Source organism: Mobula hypostoma, chromosome 2, assembly GCF_963921235.1.
Source record: "Mobula hypostoma chromosome 2, sMobHyp1.1, whole genome shotgun sequence".
In the NCBI taxonomy this organism is placed as follows: Eukaryota; Metazoa; Chordata; class Chondrichthyes; order Myliobatiformes; family Myliobatidae; genus Mobula; species Mobula hypostoma.
The window spans coordinates 123374630-123396962 of record NC_086098.1 but is presented as its reverse complement, the minus strand read 5'-3'; the positions used below and the strand labels follow the sequence as shown (position 1 = coordinate 123396962).

The 22333-nt window shown below is 44.2% G+C and overlaps 1 protein-coding gene across 7 annotated transcripts in view; it reads right to left on the bottom strand.

Annotated features, from left to right (window-relative positions):
* LOC134342449 (serine/threonine-protein kinase MRCK alpha-like) overlaps window positions 1-22333 on the bottom strand; it is a 623460-nt gene that overhangs the window by 5245 nt on the left and 595882 nt on the right. For 5 of the 7 annotated variants that reach the window (XM_063040586.1, XM_063040588.1, XM_063040587.1 and 2 more), the window contains 5 exons: window positions 16244-16341; window positions 10239-10323; window positions 5146-5266; window positions 3950-4067; window positions 709-832 (listed from right to left, as the gene is read on the bottom strand). In XM_063040586.1, the coding sequence (XP_062896656.1) occupies window positions 709-832; window positions 3950-4067; window positions 5146-5266; window positions 10239-10323; window positions 16244-16341 (546 nt within the window). Of the gene's footprint in view, window positions 1-708; window positions 833-2552; window positions 3005-3949; window positions 4068-5145; window positions 5267-10238; window positions 10324-16243; window positions 16342-22333 lie in introns of those variants that run through there. The other 2 variants (XM_063040591.1, XM_063040592.1) reach the window with 2 other exon arrangements.

The following is a 22333-nucleotide window of genomic DNA, read 5'->3' as shown; positions in this document are numbered from 1 at the left end:
TTTGCAGCTTGTTTCTATCTCTTTGCCCCTTTAAGGTTTGGACTGGATTCCTCCATTCCCGTATTTTAACTTGTTTGTACCTTAGTAATCAGACGCACAAATCTTGTCAGTTTCCAGATCATAGCCCAAGGCTTTGACCATGTCCCTCGGTAGCCCTTTCCTGACTATACATTCAGTTTTCTCTCAAATCTATTTATGAAACACCTCAGAATATCTCTAGTCTATAAATACATAGTATCATAGAAACATACAGCAGAGAAACCAGTCCACTTGGCCCACCTCGTCCATGCCGACTATGGTAGCTATCTATGCTAATCCCATATGCCTGCATTATTATGAGAACCCATGACAGGGTACATGTGTTTGAAATCAGGAACTCGATGCCCAACAGACAGAAGAAGGGAGGGGACTGGAGAGAGGGGGAGCTTTGGCCTCTAGTGGATTGAAGGGAAGGGCCCTGTTTGTGGTTGGGTCGAAGTTGTCTGAGTGGTTGTCCTCATTTGGTCCATCCTGTTGATACTGGATTCCTCCCCCACAGCACTCATCAGCTATTGGAACAAAGGGCTCCCTGAACACCCCCCCACCCCCACTCCCGGTCCATGGAATTATCTGAAGCAGGTGGCAGCAGCAGTAACCATGGTATCTCAACAGGACCACCACACAGGCTTACAGATTTTTTCAGGAAGGAAAGTGAGTGCAAAGTCTTACTTGATGAGAGACCACTGCTAGCACTCATGGAGCGTCCTGGCTCTGTGCGAGACCGTGCAATGGCAGGTATGCTGACAGAAGCACTAAACATGGTCCGACTCTTCTCATCCTGAGGCCGCAGGTTCTACAAGGTGCCAAGGGAGAAAAGAAAGTCATCAACTATTTGGAGTCAGGAGGTTAGCAAAATGGGTGTCAGTCCCACTCCCCGCAGTCCTTCCCAAAATGTGATCATCCTGCTCCTCTGTCACTGGCAGTTCTGCTCAGACAACATTCCATCTTCACCTTCTGAAGCTGCCAAGGCAATCAAGAAGCAAGGCTGTAAAAACGGGCAATTGACAACAGCGGGTGTCACTGTGCAGCTGGCACCAACTCTCACGTGTTTACAGGACAACTAACGTACCTTGTTTCAGCCCAAAGACTGCCTGTCTGGAACACAGCTTAATGCTGTATTGAGTGATCTTTGACCAACAGCACCTGTGAATATGTCTTGCTATAGCTGGGAACATTACAAGAGTGATACATCGAAGAGGGACAAAAAAACTGCAGACACTGGAACCTGCAGCAACAAACGTCTGCTAGAGGAACTCAGCAATCAAGCTGTATATGTGGTGGGAGAAGAACTGTTAATGTTTTGGGTCAAAACCTTGCAGTAGTGTTGACATGCTGGTGATGCTGCTCAACCGGCTGAGTTCCTCCAGCAGATTGTTTGTCAGTACACTGAGGAGCTTTGTTGGACGTGGTTTCATTGACAAATTATCTTTTGTGGACACTGCAGATAATATCACTGCTACATCTAATTTGTCTAAAAGTTTCAGCAAATTCTTCTCTCTGTGAGCAAAATGGCAAGGGTACAGAAACAACAAAGTACATCCAACAAGTGACACTCTCCAGCTGCATGATACTGTCCTGCACGGAGGATTATGACCACAGAGAGATAAAGAACAGCTTGAAGGTTCAGCAGCAGACAACAAACATGATCAATGCACATAGCGCACAAGATCCCAGTTTAATCACGACGACGAGAAGCCAACTCGGTTATTCATCAGGTTCCAGATTCTAAAGAGAGAATTTACATTGCAATGCAACAGAAGGTATGGTTGCTCTCTCTCATCAGATGCTACCTGACCTGCTGCATCACCGCCATTTTCTGTTTTTATTTTGGATTTAACAGACTAATCTTAAAATTGCTTGGAATAGCTTGGATGATTTAAACAGCATCTTCTTGTGTTAAAACTGTTTCAGGTCACATTCAAATAATGTGCAAAGTTAGGATCATATTGAGTGACAGGAAAAACAAGCATCTGATTGCATCTTTTGCGAGATGTTCAGAAGGTCAGTTATTAAGCACTGGGAGTGCTGCAATGCTGGGTCTGCAAGTGCCTCAGACTGGTTGGTTCTCTTGGGTTTACATTAAAGTTCTCCTTAACTACATGACAGTGTTGTGAGCTCTCCGGTACCATTCACTCCACTACTTTTGGGAGCTTGCTGTCTGCTAATCATCCGCCAGGTAATAGAACTTACTGGAAGTTACTAGCTGTATTCCCTGGTCCACCTGATCTTGTCCTCATGCCCACTCTTCAGTCCATGGTTATTCTGTAAACACGGTTCCAGATATTCCCACCACAATATGTTCACTCAGCATCTATTCTAAAATGTCCCTCAGGATCTCAAATTTTTAATGAGATCATCTCCCAATCTTCTAAACTCCATAGGAATATCAGCCAACCTCCACTTCTCTCTTCTTAAATTACATTTTTTAAGCTGTGAGGCACTTGGAATGTCTGAAGGTTTTTCTTTCTTTAGTGAGCTCATCCCATTTGGTAACATTTTCTACAGTTCACTCCCTGTGGATGAAGTGCCTCTGATACCTCTGCCTTTCAGAAGATCATAAGATCATATTTGGTTACAATCACAAAAGAACTTAAGCCCAACAACTTTTAAAGAGAAATACCAGGAGCTTTGAACCAAGAGTCTAGGAAAGCAGTGCCTGGCTGGAGAATGTTTAGGGCTGAAGCAGATAGGGTAATGCAGGGTTAGTGCGCACACACACATACACACACACGGGCACCGCATACTATGGTTAGCAAGATGATCAGCGCACACACCATACCCTGGGTGTCATGGAATGTGATGAGCTGGAGGCAGAAACTTGTACAGGGGAGCAGGTAGGGGTTGTGGAATCATGGCTCAGGAAGTTCTCAGCAGAATGGGCGGTCATGTGATAGACATGCTCGAAGTTGGTTGGAGTGGAGATCAGGTTGAAGTGATGTCGGGGAGGTGGATGGGGGGAGCCTGGCTATCAAAGGAGAATAGAAGTATGATAAGAAATGAAAACACAAATCAACAGCAGAATTAACAGTTCCAAGTATTGCAGAAAGTGACAACAGATTATAGTCAACACAAAGCAATCATAATATATTAATAATTATAGTTTTTAATATAATTGAGTATGTGGATGTGGTGAAGACCTACAAATTCCTGGGGGTGCACCTGGATGACAGACTTGAGTGGAGCACCAACACAGAGGCTGTATACAAGAAGGGCCAGTCACCTCTACTTCCTGAGGAGACCGAGGTCCTTTGGAGTATGCAGGCCTCTCTTCCACATGTTTTACCAGTCTGTTGTCACCAGTAAAAATCTTCTATGCAGTGGTGTGCTGGGGCAATGGCATCAAAATGGGTGATGCCAACAGGCTCAATAAACTGATTAGAAAGGCTGTCTGTGTTACAGGAAAACTGGTCACACTGGAGGCTATGGTAGAACAAAGGACCCGATGGAAAATCCTGGCAATCCTGGACAATGTTCCTCACCCTCTACATGCCACTTTGGCCGAACAGGAGCACTTTCAGTAACAGACTAAGACAACTGCGCTGTTCCAAAGAGTGCTATATGAGGTAATTCTTACCCTCAGCCATTGGGCTCTGTAATGAGTCAACCTTTAGCCGGTGAAGAGATGACTCCCTCCTGTTAGACTGTTTGTGGTAACTTACTTTTTCTAATATTTATATCTGTGCACTTGTAGTGCTACTGTGACATTGTAATTTCCTTTGGGATCAATAAAGTATCCATCTATAAAGTGAATATCCAGAAATAAATGAATTCTGTAGGTTTTCCCACTGGTTCAGTCTCAGTGTGGTCTTTAGGAGTTAATCCTAATTACGAAAGGATTTGAATGAGTGAAAGGACATTCTGTAAGGTCATTAAAAGATGTAGCCTGTACATCTTTAAGTCTGTGACTTACCATTGGAAGGTCCTTCAAAATCTGTATGCCATCACCTGGCCCCATGTGTACAATATGGTTGAAATTAGTTGGGTTTGAGATTAATTTGGACCTCATTTCTGGATCACGAAGCATCTCTCTGAAACAAAAAATCAGAGTAAAGTATTTCATAGTCAAATAAATTCAGAAGTAACTATCATACCTTTCCTTTTCTGCGGTGCAAATTGGTCTTTCTTTCACTAGCAGGAAGATTTTTCACTGTTTATACTTTTTAGCTGATCAAGACATACAGGGAAGCAACTTGTTTTACTTTCCCTTCCCTTTCTTCCCTGGCCTCGTTGAGGTTAATGTGGATGGATGGAGGTGTGTCTGGAGTGTAAATGTCAGCAGCTGTCACAGCGCCAACAAACTGCAACCCCACCAAATCCTTTCCTTCAGAACCCCAGCTTTACCTTCCAGAGCATCAACACCGGCTGCCTGACATAAATGGGCCATTGCTAGTAGCAGCAAATATCTGCAAGTTACTAATGATCTCACTTGGCAGCTTTTAGTCACCCAGTAAGCAGTGTGGCATGTGCACTGTTCTCATTTCCCACTGCAGGACATTGCTGGATGGTGTATGATGGACCTACAACATGGGCAGAAGATTCTGGAAAGGGAAAGGGAGTTAGTTTCTTTTATTAACCACAATGAAAGAATTGAGCATCTGCTGAGAGTTTCCATAAGTAGAACCTGTCATTGGTTTCTATCTTTACATTCCTTTCCACTACTTGTTTCCATTTCTAAAAGGAGGGAGCAGGGCCATGCATAGTTGAGGGAGGAAATTTACTGGATTGCATTATTTGTCATATGTACATTGAAAGGCATCGTTTGCATCAAATCAGATCGGTGAGGATTGTGCTTGGGGCAGCTCGAAGTCTTGCCATGCTTCCAGCATCAGTGTAGCATGCCCACAACTCAGAAACCCAAACCCTAACCATATGTGTTTGGAAGGTGGGAAGAAACTGGAGCACCCGGAGGAAACCCAGGTGGTCATGGGAAGAATGTAAAAACTCCTTACAGACAGTGGCAAGAATGGAACCCCTATTGCTGATTGCAGCTCAGAGGTAAAAACGGAAGAAGAACTCAAGTGGGAGAGAAGGCTAAGATTCAGAGGAGGGCTAGGCAAGTTTGGAAGCTGGAGGAGGTCAAAGGTTTGTGTTTGCCGTATTGCCCACCTCCTCTGTTGAAGCCTTTCCTCTTCAGGAACCCGGAAGGAATATCTCCTCTTGCTTCTGGTCCGGACCATCTGTTTGCGGCTGTTGTCAGATGTTTCGGGAACCACAAGCTCATCTCCTTCTGTGGGAGTGAAACAAACAGCTTAAGAGAGATGATCATGTGACAGGATGATGATACAATGCGAGATCCTTAGTTACTGGTTATCAGCAATCTGTCTCTTGCTTCTGATGTTTAGCCATTGACTTGGCCAGTCCGTTATACACTACGTTCTCATGTGCTACCAATGTACAAAGGCACATTAAGTCACACATCAGGGAAACAGGCCCTTTGGCCCAACGAGTCCATGCTGACCTATTTACCATAGAACCATAGAAACTACAGCACAGAAACAGGCCTTTTGGCCCTTCTTGGCTGTGCCGAACCATTTTCTGCCTAGTCCCACTGACCTGCACACGGACCATATCCCTCCATACACCTCCCATCCATGTATCTGTCCAATTTATTCTTAAATGTTAAAAAAGAAACCGCATTTACCACCTCGTCTGGCAGCTCATTCCATACTCCCACCACTCTCTGTGTGAAGAAGCCCCCCCAATGTTCCCTTTAAACTTTTCCCCCCTCACCCTTAACCCATGTCCTCTGGTTTTTTTCTCCCCTTGCCTCAGTGGAAAAAGCCTGCTTGCATTCACTCTATCTATACCCATCGTAATTTTATATACCTCTATCAAATCTCCCCTCATTCTTCTACGCTCCAGGGAATAAAGTCCTAACCTATTCAACCTTTCTCTGTAACTGAGTTTCTCAAGTCCTGGCAATATCCTTGTAAACCTTCTCTGCACTCTTTCAACCTTATTTATGTCCTTCCTGTAATTTGGTGACCAAAACTGAACACAATACTCCAGATTCGGCCTTACCAATGCCTTATACAACCTCATCATAACATTCCAGCTCTTATACTCAATACTTTGATTAATAAAGGTCAATGTACCAAAAGCTCTCTTTACGACCCTATCTACCTGTGATGCCACTTTTGGGGAATTTTGTATCTGTATTCCCAGATCCCTCTGTTCTACTGCACTCTTCAGTGCCTTACCATTAACCCTGTATGTTCTACCTTGGTTTGTCCTTCCAACATGCAATACCTCACACTTGTCTGTATTAAACTCCATCTGCCATTTTTCAGCCCATTTTTCCAGCTGGTCCAAGTCCCTCTGCAGGCTCTGAAAACCTTCCTCACTGTCTACTTCACCTCTAATCTTTGTATCATCAGCAAATTTGCTGATCCAATTTACCACATTATCATCCAGATCATTGATATAGATAACAAATAACAATGGACCCAGCACTGATCCCTGTGGCACACCACTAGTCACAGGCCTCCATTCAGAGAAGCAATTCTCTACTACCACTCTTTGGCTTCTTCCATTGAGCCAATGTCTAATCCAATTTACCACCTCTCCATGTATACCTAGCGACTGAATTTTCCTAACTACCCTCCCATGCGGGACCTTGTCAAAGGCCTTACTGAAGTCCATGTAGACAATATCCACTGCCTTCCCTTCATCCACTTTCCTGGTAACCTCCTCGAAAAACTCCAATAGATTGGTCAAACATGACCTACCACGCACAAAGCCATGTTGACTCTCCCTAGTAAGTCCCTGTCTATCCAAATGCTTGTAGATTCTGTCTCTTAGTACTCCCTCCAATAACTTACCTACTACTGACGTCAAACTTACCGGCCTATAATTTCCCGGATTACTTTTCGATCCTTTTTTAAACAACGGAACAACATGAGCCACTCTCCAATCCTCTGGCACCTCACCCGTAGACAGCGACATTTTAAATATTTCTGCCAGGGCCCCCGCAATTTCAACACTAGTCTCCTTCAAGGTCCGAGGGAACACCCTGTCAGGTCCCGGGGATTTATCCACTTTAATTTTCCTCAAGACAGCAAGCACCTCCACCTTTTCAATCTGTACAGTTTCCATGATCTCACTATTTGATTCCCTCAATTCCGTAGACTTCATGCCAGTTTCCTTAGTAAATACAGACGCAAAAAACCTATTTAAGATCTCCCCCATTTCCTTTGGTTCCGCACATAGCTGACCACTCTGATCTTCAAGAGGACCAATTTTATCCCTTACAATCCTTTTGCTCTTAATATACCTGTAAAAGCTCTTTGGATTATCCTTCATTTTGACTGCCAAGACAACCTCATGTCTTCTTTTAGCCCTCCTGATCTCTTTCTTAAGTATTTTCTTGCACTTTTTATACTCCTCAAGCATCTGATTTACTCCCTGTTTCCTATACATTTCATACAACTCCCTCTTCTTCTTTATCAGAGTTGCAATATCCCTTGAGAACCAAGGTTCCTTATTCCTATTTACTTTGCCTTTAATCCTGACAGGAACATACAAACTCTGCACTCTCAAAATTTCTCCTTTGAAGGCTTCCTACCTACCGATCACATCTTTGCCAGAGAACAACCTGTCCCAATCCACACTTTTTAGATCCTTTCTCATTTCTTCAAATTTGGCCTTCTTCCAGTTCAGAACCTCAACCCTAGGACCAGATCTATCCTTGTCCATGATCAAATTGAAACTAATGGTGTTATGATCACTGGAACCAAAGTGCTCCCAACACAGACTTCCGTCACTTGTCCTAACTTGTTTCCTAACAGGAGATCCAATATTGCATCCCCTCTAGTTGGTCCCTCTATATATTGATTTAGAAAACTTTCCTGAACACATTTTACAAACTCTAAACCATCTAGACCCCTAACAGTATGGGAGTCCCAATCAATATATGGAAAATTAAAATCCCCTACCACCACAACTTTATGTTTCCTGCAGATGCCTGCTATCTCACTGCAGATTTGCTCTTCCAAGTCTCGTTGACTATTGGGTGGTCTGTAATACAATCCCACTAATGTGGCCATACCTTTCCTGTTTCTCAGCTCCACCCATAAGGACTCAGTAGACAAGCCCTCTAATCTGTCCTGCCTGAGCACTGCTGTAATATTTTCCCTAACAAGCAATGCTACTCCCCCACCTTTCATTCCTCTGCCTCGATCACATCTGAAACATCGGAACCCTGGAATATTAAGCTGCCAGTCCTGCCCCTCCTGTAGCCGTCTCACTAATTGCTATAACGTCATAATTCCACGTGTCAATCCACACCCTCAACTCATCCGCCTTCCCCACAATACTCCTTGCATTGAAATATATACACCTCAGAAGATTTTTACCACCACTCACAACCTTTCTATTAGCGGATTTGCTTGAACTTTTAACATCATTTATTCTCCCAGCCACACTGTCAGCTCTGGCACTCTGGTTCCCATCCCCCTGCAAATCTAGTTTAAAGCCTCCCCAATAGCACTAACAAACCCCCCTGAAAGGATATTGGTCCCCCTGTAGTTCAAGTGTAACCTGTCTCTCTTGTACAGGTCCCACCTGCCCCAGAAGAGGTCCCAATGATCCTGAAATCTGAAACCCTGCCCCCTACACCAGTTCCTCAACCACTTGTTCATCCTCCAGAGCATCCTATTCCTACTCTCAATGGCATGTAGCACAGGTAGCAATCCTGAGATTACCACCCTTGAGGTCCTGCTTTTCAACTTCCTACCAAGCTCTCTATACTCACTCTCCAGGATCTCCTCACTCTTCCTTGCTATGTCATTGGTACCGATGTGCACCACGACATCTGGCTGGTCACCCTCCCACTTCAGAATGTCATGCAAGCGATCAGAGACATCCTTGACCCTGGCACCCGGGAGGCAACAAACCATCCTGGATTCTCTGTCACGACCACAGAACCTCCTATCTGTACCTCTAACTATCGAGTCCCCTATCACTACCACTCTCCCCTTTTTCCCCCCTCCCTTCTGCACTGCAGAGCCAGACTCAGTGCCAGAGATCCGGCTACTGCAGCTTGTCCCAGGTAAGTCATCCCCTGCAACAGTATCCAATGCGGTATACTTGTTGTTGAGGGGAATGGCTACAGGGGAACCCTGCTCTACCTGCCCTTTCCTCTTCCCTCGCCTGACAGTGACCCAATTTCCTGTGCTCTGCTCCTTTGGCGTAACTACCTCCCTGTAGCTACTATCTATAATCTCCTCATTCTCCCGAATGATCGGCAGGTCATCCAGCTCCTGCTCCAGTTCCGTAACGCGGTTTGTCAGGAGCTGCAGCTGGATGCACTTCTTGCAGGTGTCGCTGTCAGGGACACTGGAGGGCTCCCTGACTTCCCACATCCTGCAAGAGGAGCATTCCAACATCCTGCCTGGCATTCTCTCTGCACTAAACAATCTGAACAAAAAACTTACCAGAACCTATCCTAGCCTCTGCCTGTTCTCGCCAAAGCCGTCTGCACTCTGACTCAGTCCACTCTGACAATGGCCGCTGTATATGGTGTTCTGCTTTTTAAACCTTGGCGTCCGTATTTGGCCTATATCCCTCCAACTTTTCCTATCCATGTACCTGTCCAAATGACCTCTATATGTTGTTAATGAGTCTGCCTCAACCACTTCTTTTGGCAGCTTGTTCATTATACCACCACTCTCTCCATGGAGAAACTGGCCCTCAGGCCCCTTTCCCCTGTCACCTTAAGTGCATGGACTCCAGTTCCTGATCCTCCAACCCTGACAAAAAGCCCTTTAAGTTCTTGATTCTCATGGTGAGATCAATCAACAGCTGATGAGGATTGTTGCTGTCAGAAGTTTTTCTAGATTGAAAGATTTCTCTTGGGGAAAGGCTGATCCTATTTTAATATCAAGGAAAATCAGCAGGATTTTACAGTTACAATAGAATAATTCAGGATTTGGTAATGATTTACTCATGTTTTACACGAAGTGGAGCATAACTGAGATGTTCATGACACAAAATTGTAGGAAAGGAGTCATGTGAAGGACTGTGAAACTTTGGAAGTCTTAAATTTTACACTTTCATTCACGCTAAACATTCTGGCCAGCTTTTTTAATTCCACTCCATTTTTCTGGCTGAGAAACACTTGCTGTCATTTAGCCAACCCTGAATGATTGCAGTAAGATCTGACATTTTACATCAAAGGAAAAGCCATGTAATGGACATACCTGCCATCTTATTTTTGAAATAGATTAACCTGATTGTCTCAAGGCCAAGCAGGTTTAGTGATCCCTCTGTGTTAAGTGGCCGAACCTGTAACGAGAGAAGCTCACTGTAAAAAATCTCGTAAGGTAGTCCTGAAACAGAACCTTAACATATTCATAACTCGGGCCCATATGGAATATCCAAAGGTGCTTTTCCTGTTGTCTCCAGATCTCAGCAGTTGCTCAGTGGGTTATAGTGCAGTGAAGGAACAGATAGGCTTGACATGCAGTGTTATTAAAACAAATCAGCCAGAAAGATAGGCACAGATGACTAAAAAATTAAATGACACCCTAAATAGAAAATAGGTGCAGGAGTAGGCCATTCGGCCCTTTGAGCCTGCACCGCCATCAGTATGATCATGGCTGATCATCCAACTCAGAACCCTGTACCTGCCTTTCCTCCAGACCCCCTGATCCCTTTAGCCACAAGGGCCATATCTAACTCCCTCTTAAATATAGCCAATGAACTGGCCTCAACTGTTTCCTGTGGCAGAGAATTCCACAGATTCACCACTCTCTGTGTGAAGAAGTTTTTCCTAATCTCGGTCCTAAAAGGCTTCTCCTTTATCCTCAAACTGTGACCCCTCGCTTTGGACTTCCCCAACATCGGGAACAATCTTCCTGCATCTATCCTGTCCAATCCCTTTAGGATTTTATACGTTTCAATCAGATCCCCCCTCAATCTTCTAAATTCCAGCGAGTATAAGCCTAGTTCATCCAGTCTTTCATCATATGAAAGTCCTGCCATCCCAGGAATCAATCTGGTGAACCTTCTTTGTACTCCCTCTATAGCAAGGATGTCTTTCCTCAGATTAGGGGACCAAAACTGCACACAATACTCCAGGTGTGGTCTCACCAAGGCCTTGTACAACTGCAGTAGTACCTCCCTGCTCCTGTACTCAAATCCTCTTGCTATAAATGCCAGCATACCATTCGCCTTTTTCACCGCCTGCTGTACCTGCATGCCCACTTTCAATGACTGGTGTATAATGACACCCAGGACTCGTTGCACCTCCCCTTTTCCTAATCGGCCACCATTCAGATAACAATCTGTTTTCCTATTTTTGCCACCAAAGTGGATAACTTCACATTTATCCACATTAAATTGCATCTGCCATGAATTTGCCCACTCACCCAACCTATCCAAGTCACCCTGCATCCTCTTAGCATCCTCCTCACAGCTAACACTGCTGCCCAGCTTCGTGTCATCCGCAAACTTGGAGATGCTACATTTAATTCCCTCGTCCAAGTCACTAATATATATTGTAAACAACTGGGGTCCCAGCACTGAGCCTTGCGGTACCCCACTAGTCACTGCCTGCCATTCTGAAAAGGTCCCGTTTATTCCCACTCTTTGCTTCCTGTCTGCCAACCAATTCTCTATCCACATCAATACCTTACCCCCAATACCGTGTGCTTTAAGTTTGCACACTAATCTCCTGTGTGGGACCTTGTCAAAAGCCTTTTGAAAATCCAAATATACCACATTCACTCTACTAGTTACATCCTCAAAAAATTCTATGAGATTCGTCAGACATGATTTTCCTTTCACAAATCCATGCTGACTTTGTCCGATGATTTCACCGCTTTCCAAATGTGCTGTTATCACATCTTTGATAACTGACTCTAGCATTTTTCCCACCACCGATGTTAGGCTAACCGGTCTATAATTCCTCGGTTTCTCTCTCCCTCCTTTTTTAAAAAATGGGGTTACATTAGCCACCCTCCAATCCTCAGGAACTAGTCCAAAATCTAAAGAGTTTTGAAAAATTATCACTAATGCATCCACTATTTCTTGGGCTACTTCCTTAAGCACTCTGGGATGCAGACCATCTGGCCCTGGGGATTTATCTGCCTTTAATCCCTTCAATTTACCTAACATCACTTCCCTACTAACATGTATTTCCCTCAGTTCCTCCATCTCACTGAACCCTCTGTCCCCTACTATTTCCGGAAGATTATTTATGCCCTCCTTAGTGAAGACAGAACCAAAGTAGTTATTCAATTGGTCTGCCATGTCCTTGCTCCCCATAATCAATTCACCTGTTTCTGTCTGTAGGGGACCTCCATTTGTCTTAACTAATCTTTTTCTTTTCACATATCTATAAAAGCTTTTACAGTCAGTTTTTATGTTCCCTGCCAGTTTTCTCTCATAATCTTTTTTCCCCTTCCTAATTAAGCCCTTTGTCCTCCTCTGCTGAACTCTGAATTTCTCCCAGTCCTCAGGTGAGCCACTTTTTCTGGCTAATTTGTATGCTTCTTCTTTGGAATTGATACTATCCCTAATTTCCCTTGTCAGCCACGGGTGCACTACCTTCCTTGATTTATTCTTTTGTCAAACTGGGATGAACAATTGTTGTAGTTCATCCATGCGATCTTTAAATGCTTGCCATTGCATATCCACCGTCAACCTTTTAAGTGTCATTTGCCAGTCTATCTTAGCTAATTCACGTCTCATACCTTCAAAGTTACCCTTCTTTAAGTTCAGAACCTTTGTTTCTGAATTAACTATGTCACTCTCCATCTTAATGAAGAATTCCACCATACTATGGTCGCTCTTACCCAAGGGGCCTCTCACGACAAGATTGCTAATTAACCCTTCCTCATTGCTCAATACGCAGTCTAGAATAGCTTGCTCTCTAGTTGGTATCTCAACATGTTGGTTCAAAAAACCATCTCGCATACATTCGAAGAAATCCTCTTCCTCAGCACCCTTACCAATTTGGTTCACCCAATCTATATGTAGATTGAAGTCACCCATTATAACTGCTGTTCCTTTATTGCACACATTTCTAATTTCCTGTTTAATACCATCCCCAACCTCACTACTACTGTTAGGTGGCCTGTACACAACTCCCAGCAGCATTTTCTGCCCCTTAGTGTTATGCAGCTCTACCCATATCGATTCCACATCCTCCCGGCTAATGTCCTTCCTTTCTATTGCGTTAATCTCCTCTCTAACCAGCAATGCTACCCCACCTCCTTTTCTTTCATGTCTATCCCTCCTGAATATTGAATATCCCTGAATGCTGAGCTCCCATCCTTGGTCACCCTGGAACTATGTCTCTGTGATCCCAACTATATCATATTCATTAATAACAATCTGCACTTTTAATTCATCCACCTTGTTACGAATGCTCCTTGCATTGACACACAAAGCCTTCAGGTGCGCTTTTACAACTCTCTTAGCCCTTATACAATTATGTTGAAAAGTGGCCCTTTTTGATTTTTGCCCTGGATTTGCCGGCCTGCCACTTTTACTTTTCACCTTACTACTTTTTGCTTCTACCCTCATTTTACACCCCTCTGTCTCTCTGCACTGGTTCCTATCCCCCTGTTGTGAACTAACTTCCTCTCTCCTAGTCTCTTCAATTTGATTCCCACCCCCCCCAACCATTCTAGTTTAAAGTCACCTCAGTAGCCCTCGCAAATCTCCCCGCCAGGATATTGGTCCCCCTAGGATTCAAGTGTAACCCGTCCTTTTTGTACAGGTCACACCTGCGCCAAAAGAGGTCCCAATGATCCAAAAACTTGAATCCCTGCCCCCTACTCCAATCCCTCAGCCACGCATTTATCCTCCACCTCATTGCATTCCTATTCTCACTGTCGCGTGGCACAGGCAGTAATCCTGAGATTACTACCTTTGCGGTCCTTTTTCTCAACTCCCTTCCTAACTCCCTATATTCTCCTTTCAGGACCTCTTCCCTTTTCCTACCTATGTCATTGGTACCTATATGTACCACGACCTCTGGCTCCTCACCCTCCCACTTCAGGATATCTTGGACACGATCAGAAATATCCCGGACCCTGGCACCAGGGAGGCAAACTACCATCCGGGTCTCTGGTAGAGCTCTGAAGAATGGTTGAATAAACGTTCGGTCATGCAGCACAGAAACAGAAACACAAAATATTCCGCAGATGCTGGGGTCAAAGCACCATTCACAGCACGCTGGAGGAACTCAGCAGGTCGGGCAGCATCTGTGGAAACGATCAGTCAACGTTTCGGGACGGAACCCTTTGTCAGGACTGAAGAGGGAAGGGGCAGAGGCCCTATAAAGAAGGTGAGGGGAGGGTGGGAAGGAGAAGGCTGGTCGGTTCCAGGTGAAAACCCAGTAAGGGGAAAGATAAAGGGGTGGGGGAGAGGAAGCAGGGAGGTGATAGGCAGGAAAGGTGAAGAAGGAATAGGGGAAAGCACAATGGGTAGTAGAAGGAGGCGGAACCATGAGGGAGGTAGTAGGCAGCTGGGGGAGGGGGCAGAGTGAAACTGGGATAGGGGAAGGGAGGGGGAGGAATTACCGGAAGTTGGAGAATTCAATGTTCATGCCAAGGGGCTGGAGACTACCTAGATGGTATATGAGGTGTTGCTCCTCCAACCTGAGTTTAGCCTCATCATGGCAGTAGAGGAGGCCACATATGGACATATCCGAATGGGAATGTGAAGCAGAGTTGAAGCGGGTGGCAAAAGGGAGATCCTATCGGTTGTGGTGGATGGAGTGGAGGTGCTCGACGAAGCGGTCCCCCAATCTGCGTCGGGTTTCACCGATGTAGAGGAGGCCGCACTGGGAGCACCAGATGCAACAGATGACCCCAACAGACTCACACCGTCTGGGTAGTCTCCAGCCCCTTGGTATGAACATTGAATTCTCCAACATCCGGTAATTCCCTTCCCCCTCCCTTCCCCTATCCGAATTTCACTCTGCCCCCTTCCCCAGCTGCCTACTACCTCCTTCATGGTTCCACCTCCTTCTACTACCCATTGTGCTTTCCCCTATTCCTTCTTCACCTTTCCTGCCTATCACCTCCCTGCTTCCCCTCCCCCACCCCTTTATCTTGCCCCTTACTGGTTTTTCACCTGGAACCTACCAGCCTTCTCCTTCCCACCCTCCCCTCACCTTATTTATAGGGCCTCTGCCCCTTCCCTCTTCAGTCCTGACGAAGGGTTCCGGCCCGAAACGTTGACTGATTGTTTCCACGGATGCTGCCCGACCTGCTGAGTTCCTCCAGCGTGTTGTGAGTGTAGCACAGAAACAGGCTCTTTGGCACAACTTGTATATACTGGCCATGGTGCCATCCTGAGTTCATCCCATTTGCCCTATACTCCTCTAAACCTTTCCTTTCTATGTACCTGCCCAAAAGTCTTTTAAACATAATTGGAGCAACCTTACCATTTCCTTGAGCAGCTTTTTCCACTTACCCGCCACCCTCTGTGTGAAAAACCTGTCCCTCCAGTCTCCCTTAGCCTATGCCCTCTAGATTTAGAATCCCCTACCCTGGGACAAAGACTTTGACAATCTATCTTATCAATGGCCCTTGTAAGTTTATAAGCCACTTTAACGTTGGCTATTTTCACGCCAGGGAAAAAAGCCCCAGTCTATCCATTTCTCTCCTTAAACTCAAGCCTCTGGACCTGGAAACACCCTTGTGTATCTTCTCTGCATCCTTCCTATAGAAGGATGGCCAGATGCATGCAAAATCCCAGGTGTAGTCTCAACATGTCTTGTACAGCTGTAACATGATGTTCCAACTCTTGTACTCAATGCCCTGTCTGATGAAGGTAAGTACATCTTCACTGCCTTGTCTACCTGTATACATCTATATACTCTTTCAAAATTCAACTGACAAATACAAAAAGTGATTTAGATAGCTCATGGGATGTGAAACTTCACAAAAAAATCACTACAGGAATCTCATTCAGATTATTAAATTAAAATACAGAATACTGTGCTCAACCTTGGCTGCCCACCATAGAAATAGCGTGCAGACCCTGGATATAACACCAGGACAATGCAGGCAGAATCTGGGGATAAAGCATTTTAGTGATGGATCAGGGCAAATGTTAGACTCTTAGAAGGAAGTTCGGGAAGTGATCTGACTGAAATAGTCATAGCAAGATACATGAAAAACAAGCAAGATACATGAAAAACAAAAAACACCATAAGTAGAACAGATGAGTTCGTAAAAAAGCTTACCTTTTTTAGTGCAACTGTCTGAATCCATTCCATTGTGTTCACATCAAATACATCTACAGCATTCTCACTATACACAGACAGATATGGAGCATTGTAACCTGCAGAGATACAATGCAAACACCAGTGTCAAAGCCAACCCCCCGGGCTTACACTTCATGATCTATCACACGACTTGCATAAGCAATTAACTGCATGGCTTCATCCAAACTCTGTTCCAACATCAACACCAACATTACAGAAGAACAGTTACACTTAAGCCTTAGAATCTTTCATGCAAGAACACATGCCCTCAGGCTGTTCCCACTCCTACTAGCACCAGGATGAGACAGGTACTGAAAAGCACAACTCTGAACATAATACTGTATGTATTCCCTCCAGACATAGTTTGAATATGGAATAGCAGATTTGAAACACAACTAAATTGCTCAACAGTCCAACTGAAATAACGGTTATAACCTTATTATATTGTTGTTTTGGGAATACTGCAGGATTATCATGTCCTCCAGAATTGAGGTTATGTAAATGCCTGCTTCACTTGTAATGCAGATGTTAAAAAGTTGTCCCCTGTGCTGTGTTATATTGAGCATGCATTTTCTTTGAACTTTTTACCAACACTGAATGAAAATCAGGGCCTGTGTTGCAAGCACCCTTCATAACTTTGCACCTGGAACTGGGCAATCTGAGAGTGTTCAATTAAGACAGAACACAGTTATACAGTACCAGACCTTTGCTGGGATGGTGACTGGATTGGTGAAACTCTACATCAACTCTTTGATGCTCTTAGTACATCAGCAATAGATAAAATGGCACCTTCTAGCAAACAGTAGACGTAGAGCTCACCAGAGGGGCCAGCCCTTGATCTAAAAAATGTAGAGGACATGTATTTCTTCCTTTTGAAGCTACCATCTTAATCCAAGTGGATGATTTCTTCCACAATGGGCTGTCAAATCATTCAACAGCTTTTCCACAACGTTTTGATTCCAAATATACAGCCTCTCTCTCTTGATTCCCCACTGAAAGCACTGAAGAAGATACTACTATTGAAGTACACTACTATACTATTAACAACTGACCAACACTGCATACTGTTTCAGGTAGTGCCTTATGTAGTGACAGCATAAACTTGTTTGATTTACATTCCAGTCCTCTTGCAATGTGGCCTATTAACACTTTGCTCTTTACTGAAGCACTGATTGTGGATATTACTTCAATCAATATAGTTACTTACACAATGCCAGTCTAGGTTGGGTGCTTGTCAGATAGAGTCATATAGCCAATTTTGTTAGTCTAGCCATATATCCCTGTGTTACCACTATTTAGGAACAGAATAGTATGTTTCAAAACATTCTTTATTTCTAACACAAGTTTGAGAATGATAAAACAAGCTCTGATTTTAATGTTATTATATCAAGTCAGTGAGGTAAAGAATATGTATTAGTCATCGTGCCACACAGCATGGAAACAGCCCCTTCAGTCCATCAGGTCTGTGTCAGACATCAAGCATTACATACAAGAATCCTATACTAGGCCCATTTTATTCTCCCCACATTCCAATCAACTCACCCCAATTCTACCACACACCTACACACTAGGGGAAATTTATACGGCCAACTAACTGACCAATATGCACATCTCTGGGATGTGCAAGGAAACCAGAGGATCTGAACCATGTGAAAACCCCATACAGTCAGTACTGGAAGTTGGGATTGAACCCAGTTCCCTGGATCTGTAAGGCAGCTGCAACACTGTGCTGCCTAGTAATATACATCAAAGTTGCTGGTGAACGCAGCAGGCCAGGCAGCGTCTCTAGGAAGAGGTACAGTCGATGTTTCGGGCTGAGAAGGGTCTCGGCCTGAAACGTCGACTGTACCTCTTCCTAGAGACGCTGCCTGGCCTGCAGCGTTCACCAGCAACTTTGATGTGTGTTGCTTGAATTTCCAGCATCTGCAGAATTCCTCGTGTTTGCTGCCTAATAATGCTCATTTTAATAACATTGTTAGGTTTTTGAGTCAATACATTCAAACCTCAGTCTTCCTCAGAACAGTGTCATCTATTCAACACTGGGAAATTGTTCAGGAATGCCCTGCACTTAGTAACGCAGAACAGATTCATATATCTGAATAATTATCAACCTGGGAAGGCTATTCTCAATAATCAGCAAACTGCTGGAAGATCTCATCAACCTATACCATCAAACAGCATTGACATGGAAATAATATACACAGTAAGCTTGGTTTGGATTTGACAATGACCACCTGGCTCCAGATCTCATTACAGCCTTGCTTCAAACACAGAATGAAGATCTATGTTCAAGGGCTATTAAAGAATTAAAGCATTAAAGAAGCTGGTTACAGCTTTTGGAGATCATTTGCCTGAGCCAAGGACATGGTTAACAGAGCTCCTCAGTGCTCTAGGTCCAACGATCTTCGGCTGCTTCATAAGAATATAGAAATAGAAGCAGGAGAAGACCATCTGACCAATCAAGCTTGCTCCACCATTCAAGATGATTGATCTGGCAGTGAACTATATTCTACCTGCTTGCCTTTAACCTATGACCCTTAATTCTACTGCTATGCAAACAATTTATCCAACTGTGTCTTAAATATATTAATGAGGAAGGCTCTACAGCTTCTCTGAGCAAAGAATTTACAGATTCATTACTCTCAGGTGAAAGCAGTTTCTCCTCATCTCTGTCCTACATCTATTCCCCGGAACCTTGAGGCTATATCCCATAGTTTCATAAGTGGAGATGTTTGCTGATGACTGCATAATGTTCAATCAATTTGCAGTAACTGAACCAATGAAACAGTCCATCCCTGGATGCAGCAAATTCTGGAAAATATTCAGACATTGTGTGATAGTGTTGTAACATTGTGCTACACAAACGGCAGACAATAACCATTTCCAAAAAGGAAAAGCTTAACCACCTAACTGAACACCTTGATTACCACCACCACATTTTCTATCATATACTGTACACCCCAGAAGAGTGGATATTGTTGGGCAGAAACTTCTTATCCAGATATAGAAATTATCCACACGTCAGAACCCGCGTCAACCTGTGGTCAACTCACTATCCGGAACCTTCTACCTAACAGTGCTGGGTGAGTACCTCCACCATAAGTCTGGGGTAATTAAAGGTAGTGGCTCACTGTCAACTTTGCAACCGCAATTACGAAAGAACAATTAATGCTGGTTTCACCACCTGGCCACTCAATAATGAAAAGCTATGGCCATTAGTTAATGCCTCTCCTTCACATCTCTCAGTACATTTACAGCAAATGTTCATGATTGATTTAACATACATCTCTTAAATCTCTCATCACACATGATTAAGTAACTGTCTTCAATTCTGGCTTGTACAATCAATAGAGATTGAATAATAATTTAAGGAGAAAGTCCCTCAAATTAATCTGTTAGCCAAAGTTAAATTACATGGTGGTGTAAAAGAAATATTGCCACTGCTTGTGAGGATGTCCAAGTCAAATGGTTCATCTTTAGATTCACTGTGAGCTGCAGCTGAATCTCCGCTCTTTACACCTAGTGCAGTGAGAGGACAGAGAGTCAGTCCAACTGTTTAAGGGGAGGCTAAGCTTTCCCACTTCTTGAATCTTAGTGGAGGAGGGAGGGAGGTCAATGTGTTTGGGAGTGGTTAAACACATGAGAAGTGGAAAAGAATATATACATAGAGGAAGATTCTGGAGAGATTGTTGTCAGTCCTCCACAACTAGTATTAAAATATCCCATTACCTTACACTTTGTTCTCTGAAGTGTGGCTCAAAAACGTTTTTCAATCTTGTGGTTCATACTTGTTGTTCATGACAATAAAAAGAACGTGAGTCACAGTGCCTTTCAGATCAACCTTGGCAAGGGTTGTCATAACTTTAACAAAACACACACAGATGGCATCCAACACATCTTATCTCATCAATCTGAAGCCAATGATTATGTCAGAGGACTGAATGAGTCTACCACCTTTCCTGTATGTTTATTCTATTCATTTTCTGTCTGCATGTCAAATATGTCTTTTGATAGCTTGAACCTGTTCACCCTCGTCCTTTGGCCGTTATTTGTGAAGTAATGCTCCAAATATAAATATCCCTAAAACAACTTGTATTTATGTAGCTTCTTGAATGAGTCGGAGAACAAGCTTGCACAGAGTAGCAAACGGGAGGTGTGGAAAGGCATGAAGACTATCACTGGCTTCAATCAGTCTAGCTGTAGAACCTCGGAATGCAGCCGTGAATGGGCTAATGAGTTAAGCCAATTCTTCAATTAGTTTGACAATTGCCCTTCAGTTCACACCCACCTCAGCACACCAGTTCGGGTGCCGAGGCACCCAATGTTCCCCCAGCAACAGCGTCTCCCCTCCCCACCTCTCCAGTTCAACACCCAGATGAACAACACAGGCTACCACTGTCTACATCCCCTCCTTGCCCTGGACCTATCATTCACAACTCCACATATCAAATGCTATTGTCCCAATCTTCACAACCCCCCCAGAACCCACCTTCCACCAACTCCCGTCATCAGAGATTCACCTTCACTACTGAGCAGTGAGAACTTAGACACAGCTGCATTGGGTCCAGGTGGTGTGAACGCCAAGGTCCTGAAGAAGTGTGCCCAGCGGCTGAATGGAGACATCCAGCGCATTTTCAATCTGAGTCTCAGCTTGGAAAAGGTCCCAACTCTGTGGAAAACATGCGCAGTCCAGTACCCAAGAAGGGACAACGAAAAGTCTTGAATGACTACCGTCCAGTGGCCCTGACCTCACACATCATGAAGACCCAAGAGTGGCTGGTCCTGGCTCACCTCTGACCCCTGGTCAGATCAGCCCTCGATCCCCTGCAGTTTGCCTACCAAGAGCACATTGGAGTCAACGATACTGTCATCTACTTGCTGAACAAACCGTATTTCCATTTGGATAAGCAGGGCAGATTTCTCAAGTGCTTTCAATACCATACAGCCCTCACTGCGTGGTGAAAAGCTCCATTCATTGCAGATTGGCACTTCCATTGTATACTGGATAATAGACTACCTGACTGGCAGACCACAGTTTGTGCAGCTTCAAAGCTATGCATCAGACATAGCTACAAGCAGCACTAGGGCCCCACAGGGGAATGTATTGGCTCCCTTTCTGTTTAGCCTGTATACTTCAGACTTTAGATACAACACCGAGACATGCCATCTGCAATTTTCTGATGACTCAGCAATAGTTGTGTGTATAAAGTGCCCGGATGGAGGCCTTTGTCAAATGGTGCAAGCTGAGTCATCTGCAGCTCAACATCAGTAAGGCAAAGGAGATAGACTAAGCCTGCACTGTTCCCCGTTACTATTGATGGTGAGGATGTGGATGTGGTAAGGACCTATAAGTACCTGGATGACAGACTTAAGTAGAGCACCAACCCAGAGGCTGTGTACAAGAAGGGTCAGAGTCACCTCTGTTTCCCGAGGAGACTGAAATCCTTTGGAATATGCAGGCGTCTCCTTCATGTGTTCTACCAGTCTGTTGTTGCCAGTCCAATCTTCTATGCGGTGATGTGCTGGGGCAATTGCATCAACACGGGTGACAGCAACAGGCTCAATAAACTGATTGGCTCTGTTATAGGAGTCAAGCTGGACACCTTGGAGGTTATGGTTGAACAAAGAACCCTTTGAAAATCCTGGCAATTCCGGAAAATATTTCCCACCCTCTGTATGCCAACTTGGCTAAACAGAGGAGCACTTTCAGGAGTAGACGAAGACAATACCCTCAGCTATTAGGCTCTATAATGAATCAACCTATAGATGGGGTATAGACTGGGTAGCTGCTCAAGGCACATCCATCAACAATGGACTGGTTAAAATTAAAGGATGCTCCAAGGGAAAGATTCAGATACAGGTAAGTGTAACAAGAGAGAGAAAAAAACAATATTTTGTTGGAAAAAAATTCTGCTCATTGATGTTGTATGTTAGACCCTAAATCAGAAATTTCAAGACAGGAGATGGTAAAGAGAGAGATGCTTGGTAAGGTACAGCTGGCTGTCTTCAGTGTGGAAAACAGTGCAGTGTTTCAGAAGATGCTACAAAGCAGCAGCATGGAGATGGGAA